We start from the raw sequence: 23,669 nt of genomic DNA on the forward strand, positions 1-23,669 counted from the left end.
GCTAGGGAGCGCAGAAGTCGAGACTTAACCCGGTTTAGAGAACGTAACAGCGGCCAGAAAAGAAAGGAAAATGTGATGAATGAGAGGAGGTGGTGTACAGAGGATGCTTGTTCCTTTTTTCCTACTTCCGACTTGGGCTTGGGCTTGGGCTTGGACTTGGACTTGGGTCTTGGGTCTTGGTTTCTTTTTCCAAGCCCGGACAGCCTCAGAAACCTTGGTCAGGAATCGTCAGGTAATTGGACGTTCCCGCTGCGCACACTATATTACGGTACAAATAGGACCAGTTCCTGGGCAGTTCTCGGGCCCCAGTAAGGGGCCAGGGGCTGACCTGTCCTCAGGTCACGGAAGCCCCTGCTAGCGGCCCTGATGCAGGGATGGGCTGGACTGGTCTGGAGTGTGATAACTCAATGCGATAACTGATCACGGAATCCAGAGGTTGCTTATGGCTGAAAGCATTGTAATTGCTCTCGCCAGGAATTTCATATGCACAAATTACATCCGCAGACGTCAGTCAATCTACCTAGAGAGGCACAAGCGTGATAGCCTTCTGCAGCAACCCGTCTCGTCAACGTCTCACATCCAATCCCAGAATAACGTCGGTTACGAGAATAGGAAAGAGTTTGATTTTGGTTGCATTCCTTGGTCGACTAACTTTATTAGTCTTGGCTTTAAGAGGTCCGAATGATCAGCGTCGCATCACAATGAACGAATAGTTTGCTCTAGCCAGGGACAAGCAGACAGAATGTTTCAGCTTACGGCCTGGAGTCTCAGGCATACATCCAGAGGTTCTGGGCTGAGGACTGACCCAAGTCTCCAGACGTCATCCATCGTTGCTCTAGCTGACATATCACGTGATCGATGATGCTCCCCGGGATTGGCCAATGATCATGCTCACAGTCATCGTAGCGACTACCTCCGAAATCATACGAGAACTTCAAAGCTTTACCACCAAAGCCCCGACGTAGAAACCCATTTTCCAACTCCCCACAGCCGCAAAAGCTCATCGTCACAATGGCTTCTCGCATCGTCTCTCGCCGTTTCCTCTCCACCACTGCTCGCCGTTTCCAGGAGCACCAGAAGTCTGAGCTCAAGAAGGAGTCCCAACGCAACCCCGAGATTCTGGTGCGTCATAATGCCTCGGCTTGGCCCTCGACCTGCGCCAGGTCAACAACATAAACAATGGCAGCCAGGAACTATAATTGCTAACGTATATGGATGAATTGTAGATTCTCGGTGGTGTTATGGTTGCTGCTCTTGGCGGTGCTGGTTACTACCTTGGTATGGAGATCCACCAAGGTTTCTGCAGGACGAAGCAATTGCTGATATATTGAACTTCAGGCCGATCGCCCACTGGCGCTACCTCCGAGTCTCCCGTTACCATCGCTACTCACCCCTGGGAGAGTGGCAGCTCTGGCAAGTACCAGTACCACCCCGGCGGTGACCTCAGCCAGGCCCCCAAGGACGCTCCCAGCGCCCTCAACGTTGTCGTTGTTCCCAACGTCACCCTTCCTTCCGAGCTTCACGACAAGTACAACAAGTGGGGCAAGGACGGATACCCTTAAATCGACATTATTGAACGTAGTTAAAGCTGGTTACATGTGTAAGCACATGTTGTAGGGAATGGGCGGGGAGAGTTCTGGGTTGGATCAGTCAGTTCTCGCGCCCTGTGTAGAAAGAAGGACAGAGTGGGCTCAAGTTTAGCAACCACCCATAGTTCACTTATGACGCTTCGCGATCTTTACTTGCTTTGTGTCTAACTATAATTTGTCTTTGTTGGTCTAAATATTGCTCCCCTGTGCCTCGGCGTCGTTTCCATATCTTGCTCGGATGAGCGGCTAGTATAGCCAAAGTGCAAACTGCCTCACAGACGATTCTCCGCAAGTTGCGCCTTGAACGGTGGGGTGTCATAGTGGCATCCAGCGTAACATGTCACGGGGGATCTGATCTAGAACCTACGTCTTTCTGAAATCTGGAGCCAGGTGATGGTTTCACTTTTTACGCAATGACAAAGGTGGCACATGGGGTTCATATTTATATATAGTAGCGCCAGATTTTGACACCCGAAGTTCAATCTACAATCAACTAATCATCACTGTTCATTCATGCTTACGACCCGAGATATATCCCAAAGAAGTCTTGTTTCTCGTTGCTGCCTGGTATCTCAATAACCCAACACAACACAACGCACCCAGCTTTCCATATCATATCCTAAACCCCTGCCTTCATTGTTCATGAGAACTCTCCTCATCCAACACTAACAACTTATACAGCCAATGCGTCAATCTCCTCAGCGGTGAAGCCAAGCAAGAACAATAGGTCGAGTAGACTCTCTCCGTTCAGGCGAGCGTTGGCCTCCATCTGCACTCGCGGCTTTGCATTCCACGCGACGCCCAGACCTGCCTTATCCAGCATCAGCAAGTCGTTGGCGCCATCGCCGACGGCAATGACCTGAGACAGATCAATTCCCTCCTTGGTGGCAATCTCGACCAGAAGATCTCTCTTGCACTCCTTGCCAACGATGACGCCTTCGACCTCGCCTGTGAACTTGCCGTCTTCGATGACGGCGTGGTTTGCATGGGCATAGTCAATACCCAATTGCCCAGCGAGCCATCCTGTCAGTGGCTGGAAGCCGCCAGAAAGGACTGCCGTCTTGATACCCAGTCGCTTCAGAGCTTTGATCAGCTCTGGCACACCCTTGGTGACGTCCAAGACCGGTCGAAGATCCTCGAAGAGTGTAGAAGAAAGACCCTTGAGGAGAGCGACTCGTTCTCGGAAAGAAGCCTCAAACTCCAGCTCGCCCATCATCGCACGATGTGTGATTTCGGCAACCCGGGCAGCCAGGTCTGGGGGATCCTTGACATGATCAGCCAAAAGGTCAATTACTTCCTGAGTAATGAGAGTGCTGTCCATGTCAAAGACCACCAGTCGGGGGTGGCGCCTCCAAACACTATCTCTCTGGAGGACAACGTCCACATTCCATTCCTGCTCAAAGCGATAGATCATCTCGTGCTTTCTCAGATCATCCAAGCTGAGATAGTCAGGGGATGGTGTGGGTGAGAGTGTTAGTTCCACGATGCGCGGTTGTTCCTGGTTGTCCAAGCACCTGTGAGAGGAGTGAGGCTCCTCGGCGTCGTGAGGTAGAGGGAACGACGACATGAGGTGAAGGAACGAGGTGATGCAAAGCGGCGAAATGTATGAGCCATAAATATGGTCCAGCTGCTCAGACTCCTGGGTAGGCGGCTCAAGAGGGTACTCATTTGGATCGGTCGTAGGGGCCAAGTTAGCGGGTAGGGATTCATTACTGTCCGCAAATGTGGTCTTGACAGGCGATCGAGAGCCCTGCTCTTCGCCTCTTGGCTTGTAAAAGAGAGTCGCAATGAGACGATCCGATTTCTCGCCAGCACGAGGGGCACAGTTAGGGTGAGAGTACGAGTGGCTCAATCCGCTGTCAACCACAGTCGGTGGGTTTTCCTCAGAAGGGATGCCATTAAATGGGAGGATTGGCCTCGTTTGAGGAACGGGCGAATTACTTGTATCCTCTATAACCGTGTCAATGCCGTGGAACAACTGGTCCTGACGGTTTGACTCGGGTCGAGGAGGGCGGTATTCTTGGTGATCACTAAGGTATGAGCTGCTCCTCATAGAGCTCAGTTGTGGCCGTGCGACATTCTGTTTGGCAGGGCTTGGTTGGTCTGCCATTGTATCGTGCGCGCGGGGTGAGATTTGCTACGTCTGACAATGAAATGGCGTAAGGCAGGCAGTGGAAATAAGCCGAGATACGACCTAAAAGATCAAAAAATGAAGACTAGAAATACTTAAGAGTATACGGCGATGCAGGCAGGCAGGTAAATAATAATACGCGACTGCCGACGGTACGGTACAGTAACGAACCCAAAGATTTGAGTCAATCTTCAAAAGGTTGGTTGGTTTAGGTGAGCGTTTGTTGCTGGTCATGCCTCGACTCGTCCTTCGCCAGGGCACTCTTCTCCGTCTTCTGCCCCGCCAATGGATGGCTCGTGCGACCTTGGGTCGGCTTCAGCGGCTCCTGTCAGGCTGCTATAGGGTATGATTGGCGCGAATACGCCCACAAAGACATGGACGGTTTGATTGAGGATGAGATAGAAGATTGATCACGTGGTTTTTGACTTGCGAGAGACGGTGACAGAGACATTCCCGAATAATGTCGTCGCAATAGCCTATCTAAGTGAGTTCTCCGGATTCAAGTTACCTCTGCAAGCATTGTGGCATGTGCTGACAAAGTACAAGATGCCAATGAGATACGTGTCAAACCATCCTGCAGATATCGACCTTCACATGCGTTGTGCAGGCCATCGAGAAGGGCGAAATTGTGACGGCTTCGTTCATTAATGCGAACAACGATGAATATAAAGCACTGCAACACTGAGATGGCAATGACGCAAGTAAACAAGCTAGTAATATGACGTAGGCATCGCTAAGTCCGACTTTAGGGTCAAGGGGCCTGTCTGCTAAGTCAGCATTCGAGATTTCTAAACAAATGCTAACTCAATTAGTGAGCATGGGAACGGATAGCGGCCTAACGTTTATCCTCAGTTACGAAACGGTCCGTCTCGGAGAAGAGATGAGAAAAAATTGCTTAGACTGGACGCCAGGGGGAAAGGCAACGGCAGTCGCCCGGTCCCTCGGTGCCGACGCTCCGACAGCACGCAATATAGACCGATTGCCGCATCGGTAGTCTGGTATTAGCAATTGCGTCTTGGTCAAGGCTTGTAAGACGACAACGATTTTTATAACCGGAACTCCGATTTTGTTACTACGCTCTATAATACTGTAAATTCAAATAATGGTGTGTAGCTGGCAGCCCCGTAGTCGAGCATCTAAACACAACAACGATATCATCTTCGATCTGGGGATGTGACGACACGATGGCTATTTCTTGCGAAAAAAGATACAAAGGGACATAACCACATGTATAAGCCGTTGGCATCTCTTCAATGATCGAATGAGTAATTCATTTAATTCATTTATAAGCTGTTGGCAATCCGGATATACGATTGCGAAATACCAGCCAAAATGGCATGATCGCGGGGAAACTGTCCTCGTGCACATTATGCTACAGACCTGTCTCAGCTAACATAGATTTGATACTCAATCACTCGCCATGGCTATCCCATCCATATGCGGATCTAGATTTCATCCAACTTGGTCTCTGAGAAGAGCAATAATCCATGTATGACCCGTCGGCTGCCATTTATAAGCTGTGTTCGCGTTGAAGACATCGATCTCCGGGGTTGCCGCTGTAGTCCCACCAATTTCGAGACCTAAAACCACTTTGCTACCTGATGGAGCTCCGGCTCGGCGGCTGTATCAAAAATATGTCGTTACTGGAGGTGAGGCAAACAAGACCCAGAGCCTAGCCTCCATTTCAAGGGCTTTGGTGGGTGGGCCAATCAAAGTTTGTCCAGAGCGTGGCGCCCTCCATCGCGAAAGGTATAGCGTCGATGTCGTGATCAGTCTCAGTTGCAACTTAGAGACGATAGTCCTCCTGGCGGCGATTGCGCAATTGCAACTCCCCATCTTTTTCCATGTCCTGGGCTCATTACAGGAAGCAGATACTCGGGTTCGGACAATGTCCTTGCTCATTACTAAGGACGCATAAGGTTGGGGCCCTGCGGGCGGTCGCCCGGACATAGCATATAGGCCGTACTGCACAACTCCCTCCTTCTTAAGAATTTGACTGTCCTCGCTCGTTCATTGTCGTGTTCGTCATCTTGTTGTCTTGACTCTTCCAGTGCTTTGAAATCCTGTTCCGTATTCAAGTTAGCAGAATATCTGCGTCATCAACTATACCTTATACCTAGCCTTCTTACCTTTGGCTCTTCATTAAACATAACTGGGATACGCCCTCCGCCTGTCCCAACTTTCAACAAGTCCACGCATTAACAAACAACGCTTCGAATCATCTTCCACGCGTTTTCAAAATGCCTACCTTCATCTCTGAATCATCCTCGCAGGTGTCCCTCCCCGACATGAAGCTTGAATGCGAGTCAGGCTATGTCTCTGGACAAAACTCAGAATACTCTTCACCATCATCATCAACCACTCTTCCTCGAGTCACTCTCACAAAGCCCCATATTGACCACCTCAACAACATGCTTGAGGACATGCACCCCATGGACATTCTCCGATTCTGCAAGGTCATGTTCCCTAACCTGTACCAATCGACTGCTTTTGGCTTGACCGGTCTCGCCACCATGGACATGCTCTCCAAGATTCAAAAGGAGCACCCCAACACTCCCACTGTCGACCTCATCTTCTTGGATACCTTGTACCACTTCAAGGAGACACACGACCTCGTCGACCGAGTCAAGGCCCGGTACCCCAACGTTCCCGTTCACATTTACAAGCCTGACGGTGTCAACAACGCCGAAGAATTCGAGGACATGTACGGCAAGGAGATGTGGAACACCGCTAGCGAAATGTATGACTGGATTGTCAAGGTTGAGCCCCTTCAGCGAGCGTACGATGAGCTCAAGGTTGCTGCCGTCCTCAACGGTCGCCGACGATCTCAGGGTGCTGCCCGCGGCTCCATCCCCATCATCGAGATTGATGATGAGCGTGGTGTTGTCAAGATCAACCCCTTGGCCACTTGGTCTTTCAAGCAGGTTGATGCATACATCAAGGAGAACAACGTCCCCTACAACGCTCTCCTCGATCAAGGCTACAAGTCTGTCGGCGACTGGCACTCCACCGTCCCCGTCAAGGAGGGCGAAGATGAGCGAGCCGGCCGATGGAAGGGCCAGGACAAGACCGAGTGTGGTATTCACAACAAGCAATCTCGCTACTCCGAGTTTGTTGCCATGATGGAGCGCAAGCAACAAGAGGAAAAGCTCGCTGCTGCTCTTGAGAAAGTGGCTCTGCCCACAGTCTAATTGCACTCGCAACCAGACAAAAACTTATCTTTGATGACTTAATGATTGAAGCATTATGCAAGGCGTTTTAAGGAACAAACTGGTTCAGCAGCCACTAATGCTGGACCTAAAGGGAATGGGAATATTGAAAATCATCGAATGGCGTTTGGTAAAATATGAGAAGCCTGTTGCCATGGAGGAATAAATAGCAAGTACACAATCGATATGATAGAATCTGCGGCAGGTAGCAGACGAAACAATAAACAAAAGAATCAATCAATCATAGGACTGGTCGTCTTTCAGTGTGAGATCTTTGGTACGAGATGTGGGAATGAAGTTGATTGAGTGTAGGTAATCAAGATCACGAGGTACAAGCCGCCGCCGACGAACTACCCCGCGTCGATAGTTCGGTTTTCATGCTAACAAGTTGTCTCATCCCCACTACTGGTATCTGATACCGCCTTAGCGAAGCCCTGCCACTTACCCTCTGCTGCTCATCGTGACCTATCTCAGCCTCGCGTGTAAACTAAAAATAAAAAGGTCTTGTCTCGCATCTACCATGCAAGAAGTCGCCTCTTGCCCCCCGGCCTTTGTCGAGAGGAAGAAAAAGATTCTCGACCAACTCGCAATTCCTGATACCGAGTACACAGATGCTTCGCCAAAAGGCTCTGTAGACGAGGGGATCCGTGATCTTATTGATGAAATCAATCAGCAGTCAGGATTTGTCACTACTAGCAGCTGTGCAGGACGTGTTAGTGTATTCCTCGAGGGACGAAGAGTTGCTGAGGCCGAAGGCGAGGATGAGCGAGTAGCGGGAGTTGGTGGAAAGGGTGCTGGAGGAGCCTGGTTGTTTGTTTCTCATGATCCCATACCTGATAAAGGTGATGGGGTCACGGACTGGAGCAGCCAATTTGGTCTTGAAGATTCTACTGCGGCTCAAAATGCAGCTCCAACGGTCAAAGAGAGAAGACTTGTTCATTTCAAGTTTGAAGCAATGGTAAGCTGGAACCGTGCTTCTCTGTACAAAACGCGAGGCAATGTTAGAATACAAGTACATGTTAAGCTGAGATATTGCGTAGATCCTCCACGTCCTTACAGCATCCCCCGAGCATGCTCAAATACTCCTACGATGCGGGTTGCAGGCAGGCTTCCGAGAATCGGGAGCTCTTAACATTGTCCCCAGCGGCAAAGATGCTACTACTCCCATGGTTGCTATACGGACGATGGGCCTCGCCTTCGAGTCGCTCATCGGACAGCAGGTTGATGGTCAACGCCAACGGATAGTCTCCCCTGAATACCTTCAGACACTCGTGGATATTGCAAACGAGCGCTTTGACGAGAACAAGAAGCGTATCGAGCGTTTCCAGAACGCCTTCCGGGAAGCCGTTTCTGCACCAGCGCCGCGTCGAAACCCAGAGGGACAAGAGTGGGAAGATGCCGCAGCGAGACGGGAAAGGAAACGTGCTGAGGGCCTGCGGAAGAGAGCCGAGCTAAAAGCCAAGCAAGAAGCAAACACAAATGACGAAAATGAGCTCAGTGACAGAGAAGGGGAAAAACAGGTGGGCCTGCTCTTTTGAGGTATAGGTTGCTGTACACTTTGATTCCTCAACATAGCTTTTTTCGCTCCCAATACCGTAATGTACACGTTCCTGTCTGGGCATGCCAGGACCCATCCTCTCTATATCTCTATAGAATCGTTCGCAATTCTCATTACAAGTTCCCATAAGCGTTCTACGAGACAACCTTCTCGACCCAGCTCTTCTCTAGCTTCTTGACCTCGGCCTTGAAGTTTTCTACTTCCTGCCAGCAGTCGAGCGGCCGTCGGTCATGCTCTCGCAGACATCGGATAACCTCGTTGCGTGCACCTTCGACACCCTCGGGAAGATCACGCACTTGCTTGCGTGCCTCGAGCTTTTGACGCATCGCCTCAATTTCCTTGCTAACGGTATATTGACTTGTGCTGTTGTCGTCCTTAAGGTCGGCGTTGGAGAGCTTTTCGTGTGCGATCTTGAGCGCTTCGGACTCTTTCTTCTGGAGATTTTTGAGCTCCTCGGCCACACGGGCCTGGATTTGGAGCTCAATTATCTTGGATCGAGAGGCATCAGTCTGTCGGGGAAGATAGCAGCTCGGTTAGCTTCATTGTAGTCTTACGTAGTTTGAAAGTGGAATTTCGGTGGGAAAGAATGTACCTCATTGCTAGACTGTAGTGAATCTACGAGATCTTGTGAGATGCCGTTGGGCGCTGAGCTGTTTATTGGCAAGCTGTCAGTTACTGATTGAGATCAATCAAGGTGGTTTGCGAATCAGGAACAACATACGCCTTCCACACATGTGAGGAGATTGGTTTCGACTCGCTGGAACCCATTGTGTCGACCTCAATGGCTGTGCAACAATGTTCAATACCCAGCTCGTGATAGCCTTCCTGGAAATTTCCGGCGTTGATCGGGAGCATCACGGAACGACCATAGTTATGCCTCAGGTTGCAAGACTTGCCGTGACGAAATCTGTGGCGCAGGGTATGGCGCAGTCTGTGGCGCACCACCGTTCAGTACTGAGACCACCAGCATTCATCACGCTCTTACACGGGAGCGATTATTCTATGCTACCAATTTGACACAGATCAATTAATGTTACGTCCGTGCTGGCGTGATCACGACTCAGGAAAAGCGTGGCATAATCAGCGATCTTATTCATACTTCTCAAGAATCTAGCCAACAAACCATGCTCGCTCAGATCCGAATCGGCCCTGGAGCAATAAGGTGATCTATCCGAACTCTAAGAACAGATGAACACCTCGGACCAACATCCGCTGTCATCGAGGACGGTCCGTTATTGTGGACTCGTCATGAGATGCATGATGGAACTGGACGGAATGGAAGGATTAAAAGTAAGCATCAGATTCAGGGCAATCGCCTGAATAAGATATAATATTTCCCTTTCTAGAATCGAGATTGTGCCCGTCTGTGGGTCGTATCTAGCTTCCCAGGGCAATGGAACCGAGCCTTCAAGCACTGAATCATTCTACCTGTGACGCCAAGAGAATTATCGGTTGACACGATATCTATAATGGATGACAAGGCCGGCATGCATTGTGCAGTATGGACATTTGTCCGTTATCATGTTAGACGGTGACACGGGCCGCAGGTGCAGTTTGTATCAAACCTGACGTTGGAATTGAATTCCATCAACCACAGCACGGGAATTATAAGATTGCGGGCCGCCTTTGATCCTGGACAACGATGTCAACCAGGGTCCATGTTCGTTATGACCCTGTCTGTGAGGCTTGTATTCCATGCTGGCAATCTGACTATGCTTAACCGATCATAAAAATATCGAGTGATTATAAAACTTTTCGTCATCTTGGAAGCAATGATGGTGGGTGCATCGGCTATTCATCTTATGCTCGCATGATCGAGTCACTCCGAGTTTCCCGTGTGGTGGTGGATAGGTTGTTTCAGTCAGTTCGTTTTCGTCCACTATAGCTCGGTTTTGTGTCAGGCGAGGACGAACGGAAGGCTGGAACAAAATATGTTTATCCAAACATAAAACAGGAAACAGGAAACATGGAAACAAGTCGTGTTGTTCGTCTGCGGTGTAGCGGTGATGTGATGCGATGCCGTCTGTTCCTGAGACGAGTAAGGAATTTCCAACTGGATGCCTCTGGGAGTCGACGTTGAGAAACCTCCAACTCTTGGCGGCAATCTTATGGGGCATCGAGTGGCTCACAAGCGCTGCAACGGCTCAACACCCGTATTCCTGCAGCAGGTCTGGCCGCTGACAGCCACTCACCCCTGACGAAGACAGCTAAAAAACTTGGTCGCCATTCCAAAAGGGGTCTGGGAATTGATTCCACGAGCCAGGGCCAAGAAGTGGCTGGTTTCAGGAGCACAGGTGAACAAGGGTGAGGTCTGACTGGTCCCTCAAGCAGCCACTAAATCACTCTCTTTTGCCCGTCAACGGCCAACTCTGAGATCTGGCAGCGACATCTCACATCCAATTGGCCGTATCGCGAACCGTCACGCCGTTACTACTGCGGCTACCCCTGTCGTGGCAAAAGGCAATCGAAGCCTATTAGTGTCTACTGACCACTAACCAGCGAAGGGCTCCTGGGTACGGGATGGAGCGCATGTTTTCTCCATGCAAGAGGCGCTTATTGCACGTTCGTGTACTCTGCACATGTCCAGACCTGCAGCCGTTCTCTGTAGAATATCACGAGATATGTAGAGTGATGCGCTTGATCGAACCACATTCAAAAATATGGAATAAGTTGTCGGTTCGACAAATATTGCAGGAACAAGAAATAGCACGCCTTGCAAGGGGCTTCGGATGAATTTGGTAGCCACTCACAGAGTGTCGATAACTTGACTCGCTGCATCTCGTTGGACGGAGCCAGGAGAAGCTGTAAGGGGCCCCTTGCCATTGTACGTACCACTTGTCCTACAGGGAGGGATCCTGGCCTAATGGACCTGGTAGCAAGTAAATCCTTTCAGCGCCAAGTCGAGACCTAATTCAGTTTTGTGTTTGCTTGCCTGCTTGTGAGGGAGTCTGGGCTGTCAAGAGGGCGGAGTAGGCCGGCCCATTTACATATTATCACAACGTCTGCTCCCTGGACCTACCTTCATTCCTGGTCTCAATACTGTCTATGGTGGTTCGGCTTGTTACCTGATTCTTCTTCTTTGTTTGTCCTTGAGACCTTTTATACATTCTTCGTTAAGGCTGGCCATTCCATTTTTCCGACGTCGACTGTTCTCGGCCACTGCTTGCCAGCTGCTCGTTTCGTTTCGTCTTCATCCGTGTCTCTACCCGCATCTTGGGTCTCGGGAAAGCATTGAAACATTCAAAAACAGCTCCTTTCCCCGTCGGATCGGATTGAATTATCTTGTCACGATTGTCTCTGGTAGATCAGACCCTTTTTTAGTCTTGCAACAAGCGACTTGTCGTATCGCACTGAATTACGTTGCACTGCCCTATACGTGCCCAAACGTCGATCGTCTGTACGCCTGTCTCTGCCTTCCTTGTCGCTGGACTGTCTACCAAGCGCCCTTGCCTCAACTTCACTTCACTTCACTCGACCTTTTCTGCTTTATTACTTTCACTTACTCACGGCAATTGACGTCGACCCGTTCTTTACCGCTGATCTAAATCCAAATTCGCCAGAACCAAAAAAAGAAGATCATCAGCTAGTTCTGATTTCCTCCAGCTGCAACCGAGAACATTACCTCGTTGACGAGGTGAACAGCGCTTACAGCGCTTACAGACTTCAAACGTCATTGAGCATTGTCTCGACGCTGGTTCATAAATCGCCCTTGTTCTGCCTGGATTCTTTATTCCCCATTGTTCTTTCGCTCGTTGCATTGTGTGTCGAACACGCTTCCACCAGCGCCAAATTACAAAGGTCACTACCGAACAACCCGCTTGTCGATCACGATTTATCTACCACCGCCAAATCAACACCTGGATACGATCATGTTCTGACACCCAAGAACGAAGAACAAGGAGGAACAGCATACACCCACTTTCTTTAAAACCCATCGCCAGTCTCTGTGTGCCTGTTTGGGATTCTTTATTAGTCCCGCAATCGCCTTATTTCGTCACTCATTCACAGCAAACAACAACATCTCGCTCTTTCTTCCTCATCTAAGGATTCCCATATAAGAAAAGCTCACCCGATCATTACTCGCGTCGCTCCCAGAGAGCCAACGCCGACAAAATGGATTTCACACGGCGCCGGATCGCCGACATCAGCTCGTACACACCTACGACAACACTCAAATCTCGTGCCGAAGCAGCTCATGGAGATGCTGGAACTACTCCCAATTACCACTCCAGTCTCGACGGTGTAAATCAACCTATGAATATGCTATTTAAGGATGCTTTGTGGTGGACCCTCGGCATCATGGCCCTCATCGTTTTGTGGATTAGAATCATCGAGATTCTATGGGCAAGACTCCGCCATGTGTCGGCCATGAATGTGCCCGGTCACAAACAACAGTACTGGAAGATCTCCCAGTGGACATGGATGCCCAGCTTAAAGAAGAACATCATCTACGCCCCCCTGTGGAACAAACGTCACAACCGAGAGTTCAGGCTCTCTTCTGCTATTAGCATGGGCACTCTCCCTTCGCGACTTCACTTCACCATCCTTTTCATCTACCTGGGCAGCAACTTTGCCTACATGTTCGTTCTCAACTGGGCTAATGAGAACAAGTTTGCCTTTTGCGCCGAGCTACGAGGCCGCTCAGGAACGTTGGCACTCGTCAACATGGTGCCCTTGATTATCTTTGCTGGACGCAACAACCCTCTTATTGCGTGGCTCAAGATCAGTTTCGACACTTATAACCTCCTCCATCGCTGGATGGGTCGCATTGTTGTTCTTGAGACTATCATCCACACTGTCGCCTGGCTCATTGCCGCCGTAGACGACATTGGTTGGGATGGTGCTGGCCGTCAGATCACTGGCATCCTCTTTTACGGCTCGGGAGCCGTAGGTACGGTAGCCATGACCCTCCTCGCTCTGCTTTCCGTCTCGCCTGTGCGACATGCCTTTTACGAGACCTTCCTAAACGTCCACATTATCTTGGCCTTCGTGGCTTTCGTTGCCACATGGGCTCACTGTGCCTCCTCCACGCTTCCTGGAGGCTTGCCCCAGCTCCCATGGATCATGGCTATCATGGCTATCTGGTTCTGCGACCGACTCTCCCGCATGTTCCGCCTTTTGTCCGTCAACTGGTCAACAAAGGGCTGGACTGAGGCAGTGTGCGAGGCCATGCCTGGCAACGTCACCCGAGTCACCCTCCACCTGCCACGGTACAAGGACATTGAACCTGGCACCCACGCTTACCTCCGCATCTGGGGTGTCTCTGCGTGGGAAAGCCATCCTTTCTCGATCTGCTGGACCAACCATGTTCGTGACAGCAGCCTACCCATTGCTGAGAAGGAAAGTTCAAACACAGTTGACAAGTCAACCATGACTACGAGTGTTTCTTTCCTGATAGCAGCCCAGACAGGCTTCACTAAGAAGCTCTACGACCGTGCTTCCCATTATCCTAGTGGTCTTCGCGCCAAGGCCGCCATGGAGGGCCCTTACGCCGGACACCACAGTCTCGACTCATATGGCCACGCAGTCCTCTTTGCTGGGTCAACTGGGATAACTCATCAAGTCTCGTACATCCGTCACCTTCTCGAAGGACATAATCAAGGGACGACTGCCACTCGCCGTATAACCCTGGTTTGGATCATCCGCGAATACGAGTCTCTCGAATGGGTACGACCATACATGGATACAATCCTCCGTATTCCCAATCGAAAAGATGTCCTTCGCATCCAGATCTTCGTCACCCGTCCTCAGAACCCACGCGATATTGTCAGTGCTAGCGCCACGGTGCGCATGTTCCCAGGACGGCCAAACGTTCCCCTTATTCTGGAAAGGGAGGTCCAAGAGCAGATGGGCGCCATGTGTGTCACAGTATGTGGACCTGGCGCTCTTGCTGACGACGTTCGCGGAGCTGCCAGGGCGGTGCAAGGTTCGAGTGTGGTGGACTTTGTAGAAGAAAGTTTCACCTGGTAGACTATGGTCACAAAGCAGAGGCGGAAGTAATCAAGGGGTCCCATTCAAACAGTATATATTTTACGAAAATGGTAGTTTATGTCATCAAGACATCCGTGAAGATGGAGATATGTCCAGGACAATCATAGCATCACGCATTTCTATAGCGATCAAGTCACTAGAGATTTTGAGAACCAAACTTTGAAGAAAACTAAATGTTTATATAAGTGGTGTTTTTGTGATATAGCCAGGCCCTGGTGGCCTAGTTCGTTAATTCATGGGATTAGGTATGTGACATCAGATTGATCTGTATTCCAGGGTGCAGCCCAACGTAAGTGCCGGGTCCGGTGCCTTAATTATTAGCGTCGTCGGCGTGGATCTAGAGTGCTGGGAGTGCCCCGCAGTCCACACCAGGTATTCTGCGTTAGCAGGTGAGCCTTGTTCTTAATGGAAATACGTACCTTTGGTCGCGTCTCTCATTCACACCAGCACAAAGACGCGATTTCTCCCATAGATCGATCTCTTTGTGTCATACAATCTTGAACATTCTTACGACACTAAACTAGTCATCTAATGCTAGCTATCCACGCACCAATACGAAATCGACAGTTAAACTTCCATTGCATTTTTGACACTTTTTCGGACCATCGCACAGATGCCTGCTCGAAGGCAAGACTCAGACCAAGAGTCGCAGTCACGATCGCCCTCTTCGGCCCCTCGAGGAGCACAATCGCATCGAAGTCTCACCATGCGAGAACGGGAATCCAGTCGCTCCGTTTCGGGGTCAAAGCGAAAGCGAGCAGATACACAAAATGGCGAAACCACAAACCATAGAAGACGGACTGCTGAACCTTCTCACGAAAGCAACGACGACAACAGTGACAATGTATACGACCCCGATCAACCACCGGAGGAGCGCCGAGAAGTCCAGCAGGGATTCAGAAACTTGCTGCGCGAAGTAACAGAGAACACCGAAGAGTACTTGCAAGCCGATTCACGAGGAATTTATGACACTATTCTTCGTGCCAACGAATTGTCAAAGAAAGTACGGCAGACGACTGAAGCCACGATCGACTCTCGATTGCTTGTCAGCACGACCGATCTGTCTTATCGAAAGACTTTGCGGTTAACTCAAGGAAGCCTTTCACAGGGTGTTGATGTAGATGAGTTTGTGTCAAAATGCATCACATACATGAGGCACGGAGGAGGAATTATAGATGACAATGCCCCCGAGCTTTCGAGTACTCAGCGCCAGAGAAGAATAACTACAAGAGGCGACGAGAACGGAGACGATGATATTGGGGACGATGGCGACATGATGAACTGGCCTCACCTTGGCCGCTTCTCCGCCTTGCCATGTATCCGTCGCCCTGCTCTACCTGGGTTCCTGCTTGGTCCCCTATCAGTCGAGAAGAAAGCTCGAAAAATCGCCAAGCGAAGTGCGCCTTTCAGGCCAAATAGCTTGACGGAAACTCGTCCGGAAGTCCTGAATGTCGAAGACTTGGCGCATAAAGAGAACGATCTCACGGCAATCTGCGGCAAGATCCTCCACCAATTACAAAACATCCAAGTCCACCTTCAGCAAACCGTATCGGACAGTATTGATGACGATATGGACGACGAAGAGAGGACCAGAATCATGCATCAGTATGGTCTCCGCAGCACTGGCGGTATTGACTTGATGCGCTTCGTCGTGAATCCCAAATCCTTTGGTCAAACTATAGAGAACATGTTTTACGTCAGTTTCCTCATCCGAGATGGTCGTGTTGAAATCGAATTTGATGAGTCTGACCTTCCCGCACTTGGTAAGTCAGCTATCATGGAGTTATTTCTATGTCGCTAAATTGTACCACAGCCCCAGTAAATAAAGATGAAGTCGAAGACGATGATGACCCAACACGCCACGGGGCAGCAAAACACCAGGCCATTCTATCTATGGACATGGAAACATGGCAAGACATCATCGACACTTTTGGCCTCAGGGAACCCATGATCACACACAGAAAGGATGTAACAAACTCAGGGCCCGGCGCCAGGGGATGGTACAGCTGAAGAACGACAAGGGCGAATCGATTGAAAGAACATGTTGAGTCTTTCAGATCCATTGTCATGCAACTCCAAGATACCTTTGATGCTGCAAAAGGCCAGGCGCGACTCGGCGATAGCGACTAGTCTCATGCACCAGTTGATGGCAAACTTTTGGTAGGGTTTCTTTGTTCATAACTTGGCCGTCGTTACATGAGCACAGACAGCATGGACTAGGTGGTGTTGGTGGTGGCTTTTTGTCTTTGTGAGAGTGCGCCTGTGCAGACAAGGAGGTGTGCGATCTCGGTATATTTTTTGGCGCATGTCGTATACCAACAAAGAAAGGACTCGGATCAAAGAAGATGAATAAACAAAGGCTCCTTCGAGCTTCGAGGGCGCTCCTTTCGTCTCTTCATAATTCCCATCTGTCCTCTTGTCTAAACCTGCTTTACTGTCCTGTTACTTCAACGCTTTTATGCCCACACAAGCGGACTTGTTCACTCGCACAACTTTGAGCTTAGAACTACGTTCCTGAGCCTTACATTCTTCTGCATATCATCACCCCTCAATACGTCCAACGTCACTTATTGTCCCTTTGTCCATCTGAGCAATATGACAGCCGTCGTGGAGAAGCACTTCAGCGGCTTTTTGGCCAATGCCAAATCGCGGTCAGGCAAAACTGTGCAAAGCTGGGAGCAAGAAAAGACCAGCCTTGTTTTGAAGTTCGACGACTTTTATAAACATGAGTGTTCAAATCTGCCCTCTGATCTTCCAGAGCAGGCCCTGACGGTCTTAAAAAGACTCCATGCAAAGGCCAAAGACGGTATCGAAGCGATGTTCAACACCTGCAAAGCTTCACAACGCAAAGATGCCGATGATTTCGGAACCGGTCTAACGAAGCTGGCATCCACTGTCAAGAAGGCCAGTGACAAAGAGATCCTACGATTGGAAGACGAGGTCCATAAATCCAAGTTGGCCGTGGAATCCTTCAAGCGTCAAATCAAGTCACGCTTAAATGACAGCCGGGAGCCCGAGTCAGTCGAAGTTGTGGAAGACCGCAGAGAGACGAGAACTGCCACTCCGATTAGCGGTGGAATGGGATTCGACGTAGCCCATCGTAGGGCAACAGAGAGAGGCCCTCGTACACCGTCCTCACAGACTCGCGCTCAAAGGAATTTAGCCCAGAGACAAGCCCCGACTTTACCGCCCATCTCCTCGCCTGTTGTCTCGCCCGTTTCTAGGAATGTTCCTGCTCGCTCGCCTACAAGAGTTCCTGCTAGAAGCGTTGTCCAGGGGGTATCTTATCGTGCCCCTAGTCCCGCGACGGTATTACCGGCAATGAGGACCACTTCGACTGCAAGAAAATCACAAGCGTCCAAAAGCATTCAACCTGAAGAACTCGGAGATATACACCCTATAATGGAAGAGACGATGAGGTTGGGCTCGGCAATCAGCCAAGAATATGAAGATAATCTGCATATGCTTGGCGAAGAACAATCCGAATGGGAGAACATGGATGAAATTGATGAAGTACTATGGCAAAGTGAGTTCGATGGCCTTTATAACGAGCCAGACGCTAAACAGTGCACTTGCAGGTTCAGAAGATTCTCCTCAGGATGACAGCTTCGAAGATATTTCTGCCAGGAACAGCAGGCTTGCCAGAGAAAGGAGCAGGCTGAACAAAGAGATCGCCTGTCTTCACGAGGAGAACGAAAAATTCCAAGAGATAATCGACGAGCTCAAGGGTAGCAATGAGATGCTGACACGGGAGAATGAAGACCTTCGCATGTACACAGGCAACCAAGGACAAACTGCCAAGAGCGCCAATCAAATTGGAATTGATGAAGACCTAGATTTCCCAACGTCACTACCTAGGGTACCAACGATACCCCATACTCCAACAACAGCAGGCATGCCCGGCTCACCACTGTCAACGCCGAGAGCACACAACATCTCAGCTGACACATCCAAAATAAATTCACCATTGACACCTGTCCCACTAGCCAGGGCTTCAACAAATGATTCAATTAGAAGTGATTGGGGCAAGCCTATCGGCACGCATTTCTCCGAATCTCTACACAGATCCGACACATCAGACATGGCTTCACCAGACGATGTAGGCCCATACACTGGTACTATGAGTGATGTCATGGCGCTCCTCCGATCAGCAATTGTGCGCTGCAATAAAGACATACAGACATGTCACAAGGAGAAGAAAACTTCACCTGGGCACGAAACTTCTACGTATTTTCTGTTTGAATCCTGGGAAGATTCAGCGAGGAGGAACCGTCACGATTTCCGCCAGACGATTTCGTATTTCCAAACAATCTCTGGCAAATCGTCTAGCAAATCTCGGTCCCATGCGAGCTCCAGCTCATTGAGGGGATCACCTCGTTCTGTTGGAAGCTCCTTCACGGCCACCAATACGTTCAAATCGTTCGACAGCGGTTTCGCTGAAGGCGCAGGGTGGAATTCCCCAGCATTTGTTCCTCCCAAGTCTGGAAACGCTCCGGGGCTTACCAACCCAGAGGGCAAGCTTCATAAGTCGAAGACTGCACAAGAATCTCCCCCTATGGAAGGCTCTGTCGATAAAAAGGGCTCTACTCGAGGAGGTAGTTTTTCTACTCGGGGAGGCAGCTCGAAGAAGAGCCAGTCTAACCCCAAGCGCCAGCCCCAAAACTCGCAAAAGAGCTCTGGCTCCAGGACTGGAACAAGAGGCACCAAGTCATCGATGGCACATGGCGAGAAGAGAGGTGATGATGATGACGACGATGACAACATCGTCAGAATCTTGACACATCCGATGTTGGAAAAATATCGACATATTGGAATGCATTCGTTGTTTGTGGCTATCATACTCTACTTTGCGGTACATTGGTCAAGTTTCAAATTCTGGGTTGACCGACGGGTGCGCCGTCCCGTGCGTGAGTACATCACACGCAAGCTACCCTCAAGGTTCTCCTCACGCAGCACTGCAATTGCTATGATCATGTTGTTGATTACCGGGTTCTTTTACTTGTACTTCAAAACATACCTTGTTTATTTGGTTGTACAAAAAGAACGGGCTATGTGGCGTGACGGCAACAACGTGGCGATGCGCCTTGAGTTGAAGAGAACCGGTAAGCCATCGGGAGTATCACTCTGGGGCCTCAGCGAAGAACAAGGATTGGTACGACAGAGTGTTGGCGACTTTGTGGAGTTTATATGCTGGTCTCTGGGCTTTACAGCTTTGAAGAACTCGGTGAGCGTTTGGGCGTTGAATCTGTGGGCAGCTGTGTTTGGCTCTTTTTCTTATGTGTGGGCAGTTGTGTCTGACTCAGCTTCTTTTACGTGGGAAGTATGTTGTTGGGCGCTTGCTATGACAAAGTTGGTTCTGAGAAATGGCATAAATACGGCTATGCATAAGGCAAAACTGGTCTTTGTTGGCGGGCATTAGAGGCCCAGCCGAGCAGACGCAACTTCCTTGGACATGTAAATGAGTTGGTAACGGGGTCAGTATACAGTTTTGTTTTCCATTGCTTTACTTAGTTAGGTATTAAGTGTATTTCATCAAGTTCGTTAAATGTAAATTATCAATATGTTCTTTTTACCGTTTCATCCGAGTCTGATTAATATTAATGGATCACTTTTCAGCAAGTCTAGACTGATGGGGAAGTATTAGCCGTTCTGTTGATGATGCCGAGGTTGATACAAGTATGAAAGGGCGGGTTCTCGGGGTTCAATAACTGGCCGAATGGATCAGCTGGAGTATGTTATGGAATCAAGAATAACATGAGAGGGAATTATTAAGCAAAGTGATATGGAGATAGAAGAGGAGGCTCTTTATTTGGAATTATCCAATCGTTGTATTTACTATATTGATGTAAGTTGGTATGCATGCATCATTTATTTACTAAGGTATATGGATATTCACATGATGAATGGTTTCGAAAAGCATCCACTTTTTCGGCTCCAGCTTAAATCAATTGACTTTTTGACTGTAATTCCATGCATGGCCCTGTAAATCGTGCGAGATTTATCGGCCGAAATGGATGACAATCAATAGCTAATAATAAATGTTGATGTCATGACCAGTCCCAGTTGAAACTCCGCCTCGACACAACTTACGACTCCCATGGAGTAGGTACTCATTACTAGGCGCCTAACTTATTAATTCCTCGTCATGATACGTTCTTCAGCCCCCATTAATAAATACTTAAACAACGAATTACCCAGATTCTTTCAGCTGCAAAAGAGGTCCCTTACACTTTCACGTGCTCTCGGATTCAACGTCATACATCCTTCAACTTCAACCTCAACAACAAGACTTGGATCTTCATCTTCAACTTCAATTACTACTCCCATTCGAAATCGCAGCTTCTCTTCTTCTTCACAACTACATTCACAAGAACCTATCTTTTCAGCAATGTCTTCCAAACTCATTCCTTCAGACCCTGACCATGTCATGGTCATTCGCAATGTCACGCCCAACATTGCAACCTTCTCGGTACCCTTTTCACGATTCGGAAAGGTCAAGATTGGTGGTCGAGGCACTCTAGGTACTAATGTTCCCATCTCAATCCTCGTCACAAACCTGCACATGAAACTGACACACTCCATAGTCAAGCTTACTTCTGGAGGTCTCGCCGTTTTCTCACCAGTAGCTCTCACAAAGGCCACACAAGCCAAGGTCATTGAGATGGGAGGTGATGTTCGCTACATTGTTGCCCTCGATTATGAGCATCACATTTTTATCTCTGAATGGGCAAAGGAATACCCAACAGCCAAGATCATCGGCCCAGAGGGTCTGCCTGAAAAGCGCGCCAAGCAGACCGACGACCCCAAGATTGGCAACGAGCAATTTGCCGTTGTCTTTAACAAAGAGACCAAGCGAGAAACTAGGATCGACCCGGAATTCGATACTGATTTCGATTACGAATACGTTGACGGTCACGCCAACCTCGAGATTGTCTTTTGCTACAAACCCGAGCGCGTCTTGATTCAAGCTGATCTGCTCTTCAACCTGCCACCGACTGAGCAGTACAGCAAGGTCCCTGAAGCAGAGCTCCCCGATGATGGAGCTGTTGGCAAGCTTTTCGCCTGTGTTCAGAACCCCCGTGGCGATACCAAGTGGCTGCAGCGCTTCAATTGGTATTTGCTCGCAAAGAATCGTGACAGCTTCAACGACAGCATGGCCGTTATCGCTCAGTGGGATTTTACTACCATGATTCCTTGCCATGGAGATGTTTTGGAAGGCGACGGAAAGGAAGTCTTTATGAAGGTGTTCGATTGGCACATCCAGGGTGGTAAGTAGAAGATGCCCAATAAATAATTTATGTATATCCAAGTAGCGGCAAGGAGTTGTGATAGTGACACAGAGAACATATCGATCTGCCTGGAATTAATGCTTTTCTTTTTTACAAAAGGCAAGAGTAAGCTAGCTATAAACCTGGTAGTAAATACATATATAATACAAAACAATAAGAATCGATTACAAAATGGGGTATAATGCTAACTTGAAGCCCGAACACCATTGTTGCAACAATCGTCAGTACATTTACTTTTCCCCTTATCCAAAGTACGCCTTATCACACCCTTGCCTTTGTCAACGACAGTCTCGTCCGATACAAACTCTCGGTGTCGTGACGACGCTGCAGCAGAAGCACTTGAAGGCTTTCTGCTGCTTTCAAAATTAGCCGTTTCGGGAGCTGGTATCGGGCGCCCTGGTTTTGATTTGGGTTGAGGCTCAGGCTCCATTTCCACAAATCCAAACATGGGAGAATCAGTCACCAGTTCCCCTCCTTTGTAAAGATAATCGCTAAGCTTTCCCAGTATGGCAAATTCGAGCTTGAGTTTGACTGAATATCCGACCGCCTTTACGCCTTGCTGCCAAAGGAGATTGTTGGTAAAGCCGACTGCGAGCAGCGCGACGTCGATGAGAATAAGCAGTACATTGATGAAGACAAGATGCCATAGGACACGGCTGGTTCGGCGTTGAGGATCTTTCGTCCTGATGATCCTGGTCGTTTTCCAAAGGTAAATACCAGACAGGACGAAGTTCTGTACACAGAATACTGTCAGTTGAACTTTTTCAACCTTGACATATGCAGCGTTGTGGTCGAGTCTCTGTTGGCGGCCAATGACGAAGATGAGGACGGTGATTGCGCTGTGCCAAATGGCAGCATTGACAATAATCATCCACTTGGTAAAGCACAGGATTTTTTTATTCTTGACAAGTAGTTCAAGTCGGGAGTACAGGACAAGGGCCTGACCAGTAGTCACGAGCATCCATCCGATATCGTTGATGACCATGTCCGGCACGTCACCAACGAGGTCGAGGTAGAGGATCAGCCAGCCAACGGCGTATGGCAGTATACCAACAGAGGCCGCAGTGAGACCCCAGAAATATAGGTCGCTGCGTCTCCTGGATGAGGTGAAAATTAGAGCAAGCAACTCGATGCCATTGTAGAGCGAGATAGTGGCGCAGATCTGTCAGGGGAATAAGTGTTGGCCGGTTGCTCAAAGGGTTAACTGTGAGGGGATTCGTACAATGACCATTATTGCCTCCAAGGTGTATTTCCCGTCGGGCATGATCCTCAGCATAGTATCGTTACGACTCTCGAGAGCCATCTTGGCCTACTTTGGGCGCGGTGAGGCCGTGTCATGGGCTGGAAGAGCAAAGAACAAGGCCTCCGAGAAAGCGAAGCATGAGGAGGACCAGCTATAACTAAATTATAGTGACAGTCAATACGGGAATAGTTATGACGATTTACACCGCCCCAAGGAGCGTAGATCTGTGGTAGGTACCCAACCCAGGGTACTGCTGTATTGCAATTTGTAGGTAGGAAGGGAGAAGAGCTCAAGAGACTGGTGCGCCAAGTCAGTTCGGATACAGGGTGTGATATGCCTAAAGTTCCGGCGGATGTCTCCGACGGAGGCTCATTGATTGATGAAGCTGCTGGTGTGGCTGCTAGGTTTGGGCTATGCGCTTTGGAGGCTTGGAGTCTGCTTTAGCTGTCTCTGATCCTTGTCATGAGCCAGAGACGGGTAAACGGGCGCGGATGGACGGCTTTCCGATACAGGGGATGCGGATCGAGAGAGCGACATGACTGCCGGAGCGAGTAAACCATAGGCAGACAGATCGTCTTTTATGCAATCTCCATGAGACAAAAAGTCCAAGTCGGACGCATTTGGCGCCTATCACCGGTACTTGCTTGAATATATCCTAT

At 49.3% G+C, this 23,669-nt stretch overlaps 10 protein-coding genes across 10 annotated transcripts; 7 read left to right on the plus strand and 3 right to left on the minus strand.

Moving 5' to 3' along the window:
* The first annotated feature begins 935 nt into the window (after nucleotides 1-935).
* FGSG_08530 (uncharacterized protein) lies at nucleotides 936-1,783 on the plus strand. The gene is made up of 3 exons (XM_011321926.1): nucleotides 936-1,122; nucleotides 1,227-1,278; nucleotides 1,339-1,783. Exons 1-3 carry the CDS (start codon nucleotides 1,012-1,014, stop codon nucleotides 1,560-1,562), a joined length of 387 nt encoding a protein of 128 aa, XP_011320228.1. The 5' UTR covers nucleotides 936-1,011; the 3' UTR covers nucleotides 1,563-1,783.
* Nucleotides 1,784-1,998: 215 nt separating this feature from the next.
* FGSG_08529 (uncharacterized protein) lies at nucleotides 1,999-4,336 on the minus strand. Its single transcript, XM_011321927.1, has one exon. The coding sequence runs from the start codon at nucleotides 3,697-3,699 to the stop codon at nucleotides 2,263-2,265; it is 1,437 nt and encodes a 478-aa protein (XP_011320229.1). The 5' UTR covers nucleotides 3,700-4,336; the 3' UTR covers nucleotides 1,999-2,262.
* Nucleotides 4,337-5,183: 847 nt separating this feature from the next.
* Nucleotides 5,184-7,181, plus strand: FGSG_08528 (phosphoadenosine phosphosulfate reductase). Its single transcript, XM_011321928.1, has one exon. It carries the CDS (start codon nucleotides 5,961-5,963, stop codon nucleotides 6,909-6,911), a length of 951 nt encoding a protein of 316 aa, XP_011320230.1. The 5' UTR covers nucleotides 5,184-5,960; the 3' UTR covers nucleotides 6,912-7,181.
* A 268-nt stretch (nucleotides 7,182-7,449) lies between these two features.
* FGSG_08527 (uncharacterized protein) lies at nucleotides 7,450-8,467 on the plus strand (the record flags this gene model as incomplete). The annotated part of the gene is made up of 2 exons (XM_011321929.1): nucleotides 7,450-7,887; nucleotides 7,970-8,467. 2 exons carry the CDS (start codon nucleotides 7,450-7,452, stop codon nucleotides 8,465-8,467), a joined length of 936 nt encoding a protein of 311 aa, XP_011320231.1.
* A 154-nt stretch (nucleotides 8,468-8,621) lies between these two features.
* FGSG_08526 (uncharacterized protein) lies at nucleotides 8,622-9,342 on the minus strand (the record flags this gene model as incomplete). Its single annotated transcript, XM_011321930.1, has 3 exons — nucleotides 8,622-8,996; nucleotides 9,080-9,137; nucleotides 9,209-9,342. The coding sequence occupies 3 exons, from the start codon at nucleotides 9,340-9,342 to the stop codon at nucleotides 8,622-8,624; spliced, it is 567 nt and encodes a 188-aa protein (XP_011320232.1).
* A 3,258-nt stretch (nucleotides 9,343-12,600) lies between these two features.
* Nucleotides 12,601-14,457, plus strand: FGSG_13347 (uncharacterized protein; the record flags this gene model as incomplete). Its single annotated transcript, XM_011321931.1, has 1 exon — nucleotides 12,601-14,457. One exon carries the CDS (start codon nucleotides 12,601-12,603, stop codon nucleotides 14,455-14,457), a length of 1,857 nt encoding a protein of 618 aa, XP_011320233.1.
* Nucleotides 14,458-16,048: 1,591 nt separating this feature from the next.
* Nucleotides 16,049-16,488, plus strand: FGSG_13348 (uncharacterized protein; the record flags this gene model as incomplete). The annotated part of the gene is made up of 2 exons (XM_011321932.1): nucleotides 16,049-16,241; nucleotides 16,292-16,488. 2 exons carry the CDS (start codon nucleotides 16,049-16,051, stop codon nucleotides 16,486-16,488), a joined length of 390 nt encoding a protein of 129 aa, XP_011320234.1.
* A 585-nt stretch (nucleotides 16,489-17,073) lies between these two features.
* FGSG_13349 (uncharacterized protein) lies at nucleotides 17,074-17,702 on the plus strand (the record flags this gene model as incomplete). The annotated part of the gene is made up of 2 exons (XM_011321933.1): nucleotides 17,074-17,495; nucleotides 17,642-17,702. 2 exons carry the CDS (start codon nucleotides 17,074-17,076, stop codon nucleotides 17,700-17,702), a joined length of 483 nt encoding a protein of 160 aa, XP_011320235.1.
* Nucleotides 17,703-20,866: 3,164 nt separating this feature from the next.
* Nucleotides 20,867-21,754, plus strand: FGSG_13350 (uncharacterized protein; the record flags this gene model as incomplete). Its single annotated transcript, XM_011321934.1, has 2 exons — nucleotides 20,867-20,999; nucleotides 21,063-21,754. 2 exons carry the CDS (start codon nucleotides 20,867-20,869, stop codon nucleotides 21,752-21,754), a joined length of 825 nt encoding a protein of 274 aa, XP_011320236.1.
* Nucleotides 21,755-21,881: 127 nt separating this feature from the next.
* FGSG_08523 (uncharacterized protein) lies at nucleotides 21,882-23,070 on the minus strand (the record flags this gene model as incomplete). Its single annotated transcript, XM_011321935.1, has 3 exons — nucleotides 21,882-21,889; nucleotides 22,002-22,929; nucleotides 22,990-23,070. 3 exons carry the CDS (start codon nucleotides 23,068-23,070, stop codon nucleotides 21,882-21,884), a joined length of 1,017 nt encoding a protein of 338 aa, XP_011320237.1.
* Between the last annotated feature and the right edge of the window lie 599 nt (nucleotides 23,071-23,669).

Source organism: Fusarium graminearum, chromosome 2, assembly GCF_000240135.3.
Source record: "Fusarium graminearum PH-1 chromosome 2, whole genome shotgun sequence".
Classification (NCBI taxonomy): domain Eukaryota; kingdom Fungi; phylum Ascomycota; class Sordariomycetes; order Hypocreales; family Nectriaceae; genus Fusarium; species Fusarium graminearum.

What these genes read in the sequence shown, in the direction of transcription:
- FGSG_08530 (XM_011321926.1), top strand. Translation starts at nt 1,012, where the DNA reads ATGGCTTCTCGCATCGTCTCTCGCCGTTTCCTCTCCACCACTGCTCGC. An exon ending in AACGCAACCCCGAGATTCTG is followed by an intron (nt 1,123 to 1,226) that starts GTGCGTCATAAT and finishes GATGAATTGTAG; the next exon opens with ATTCTCGGTGGTGTTATGGT. An exon ending in CGGTGCTGGTTACTACCTTG is followed by an intron (nt 1,279 to 1,338) that starts GTATGGAGATCC and finishes ATTGAACTTCAG; the next exon opens with GCCGATCGCCCACTGGCGCT.
- FGSG_08529 (XM_011321927.1), bottom strand. Translation starts at nt 3,699, where the DNA reads ATGGCAGACCAACCAAGCCCTGCCAAACAGAATGTCGCACGGCCACAA.
- FGSG_08528 (XM_011321928.1), top strand. Translation starts at nt 5,961, where the DNA reads ATGCCTACCTTCATCTCTGAATCATCCTCGCAGGTGTCCCTCCCCGAC.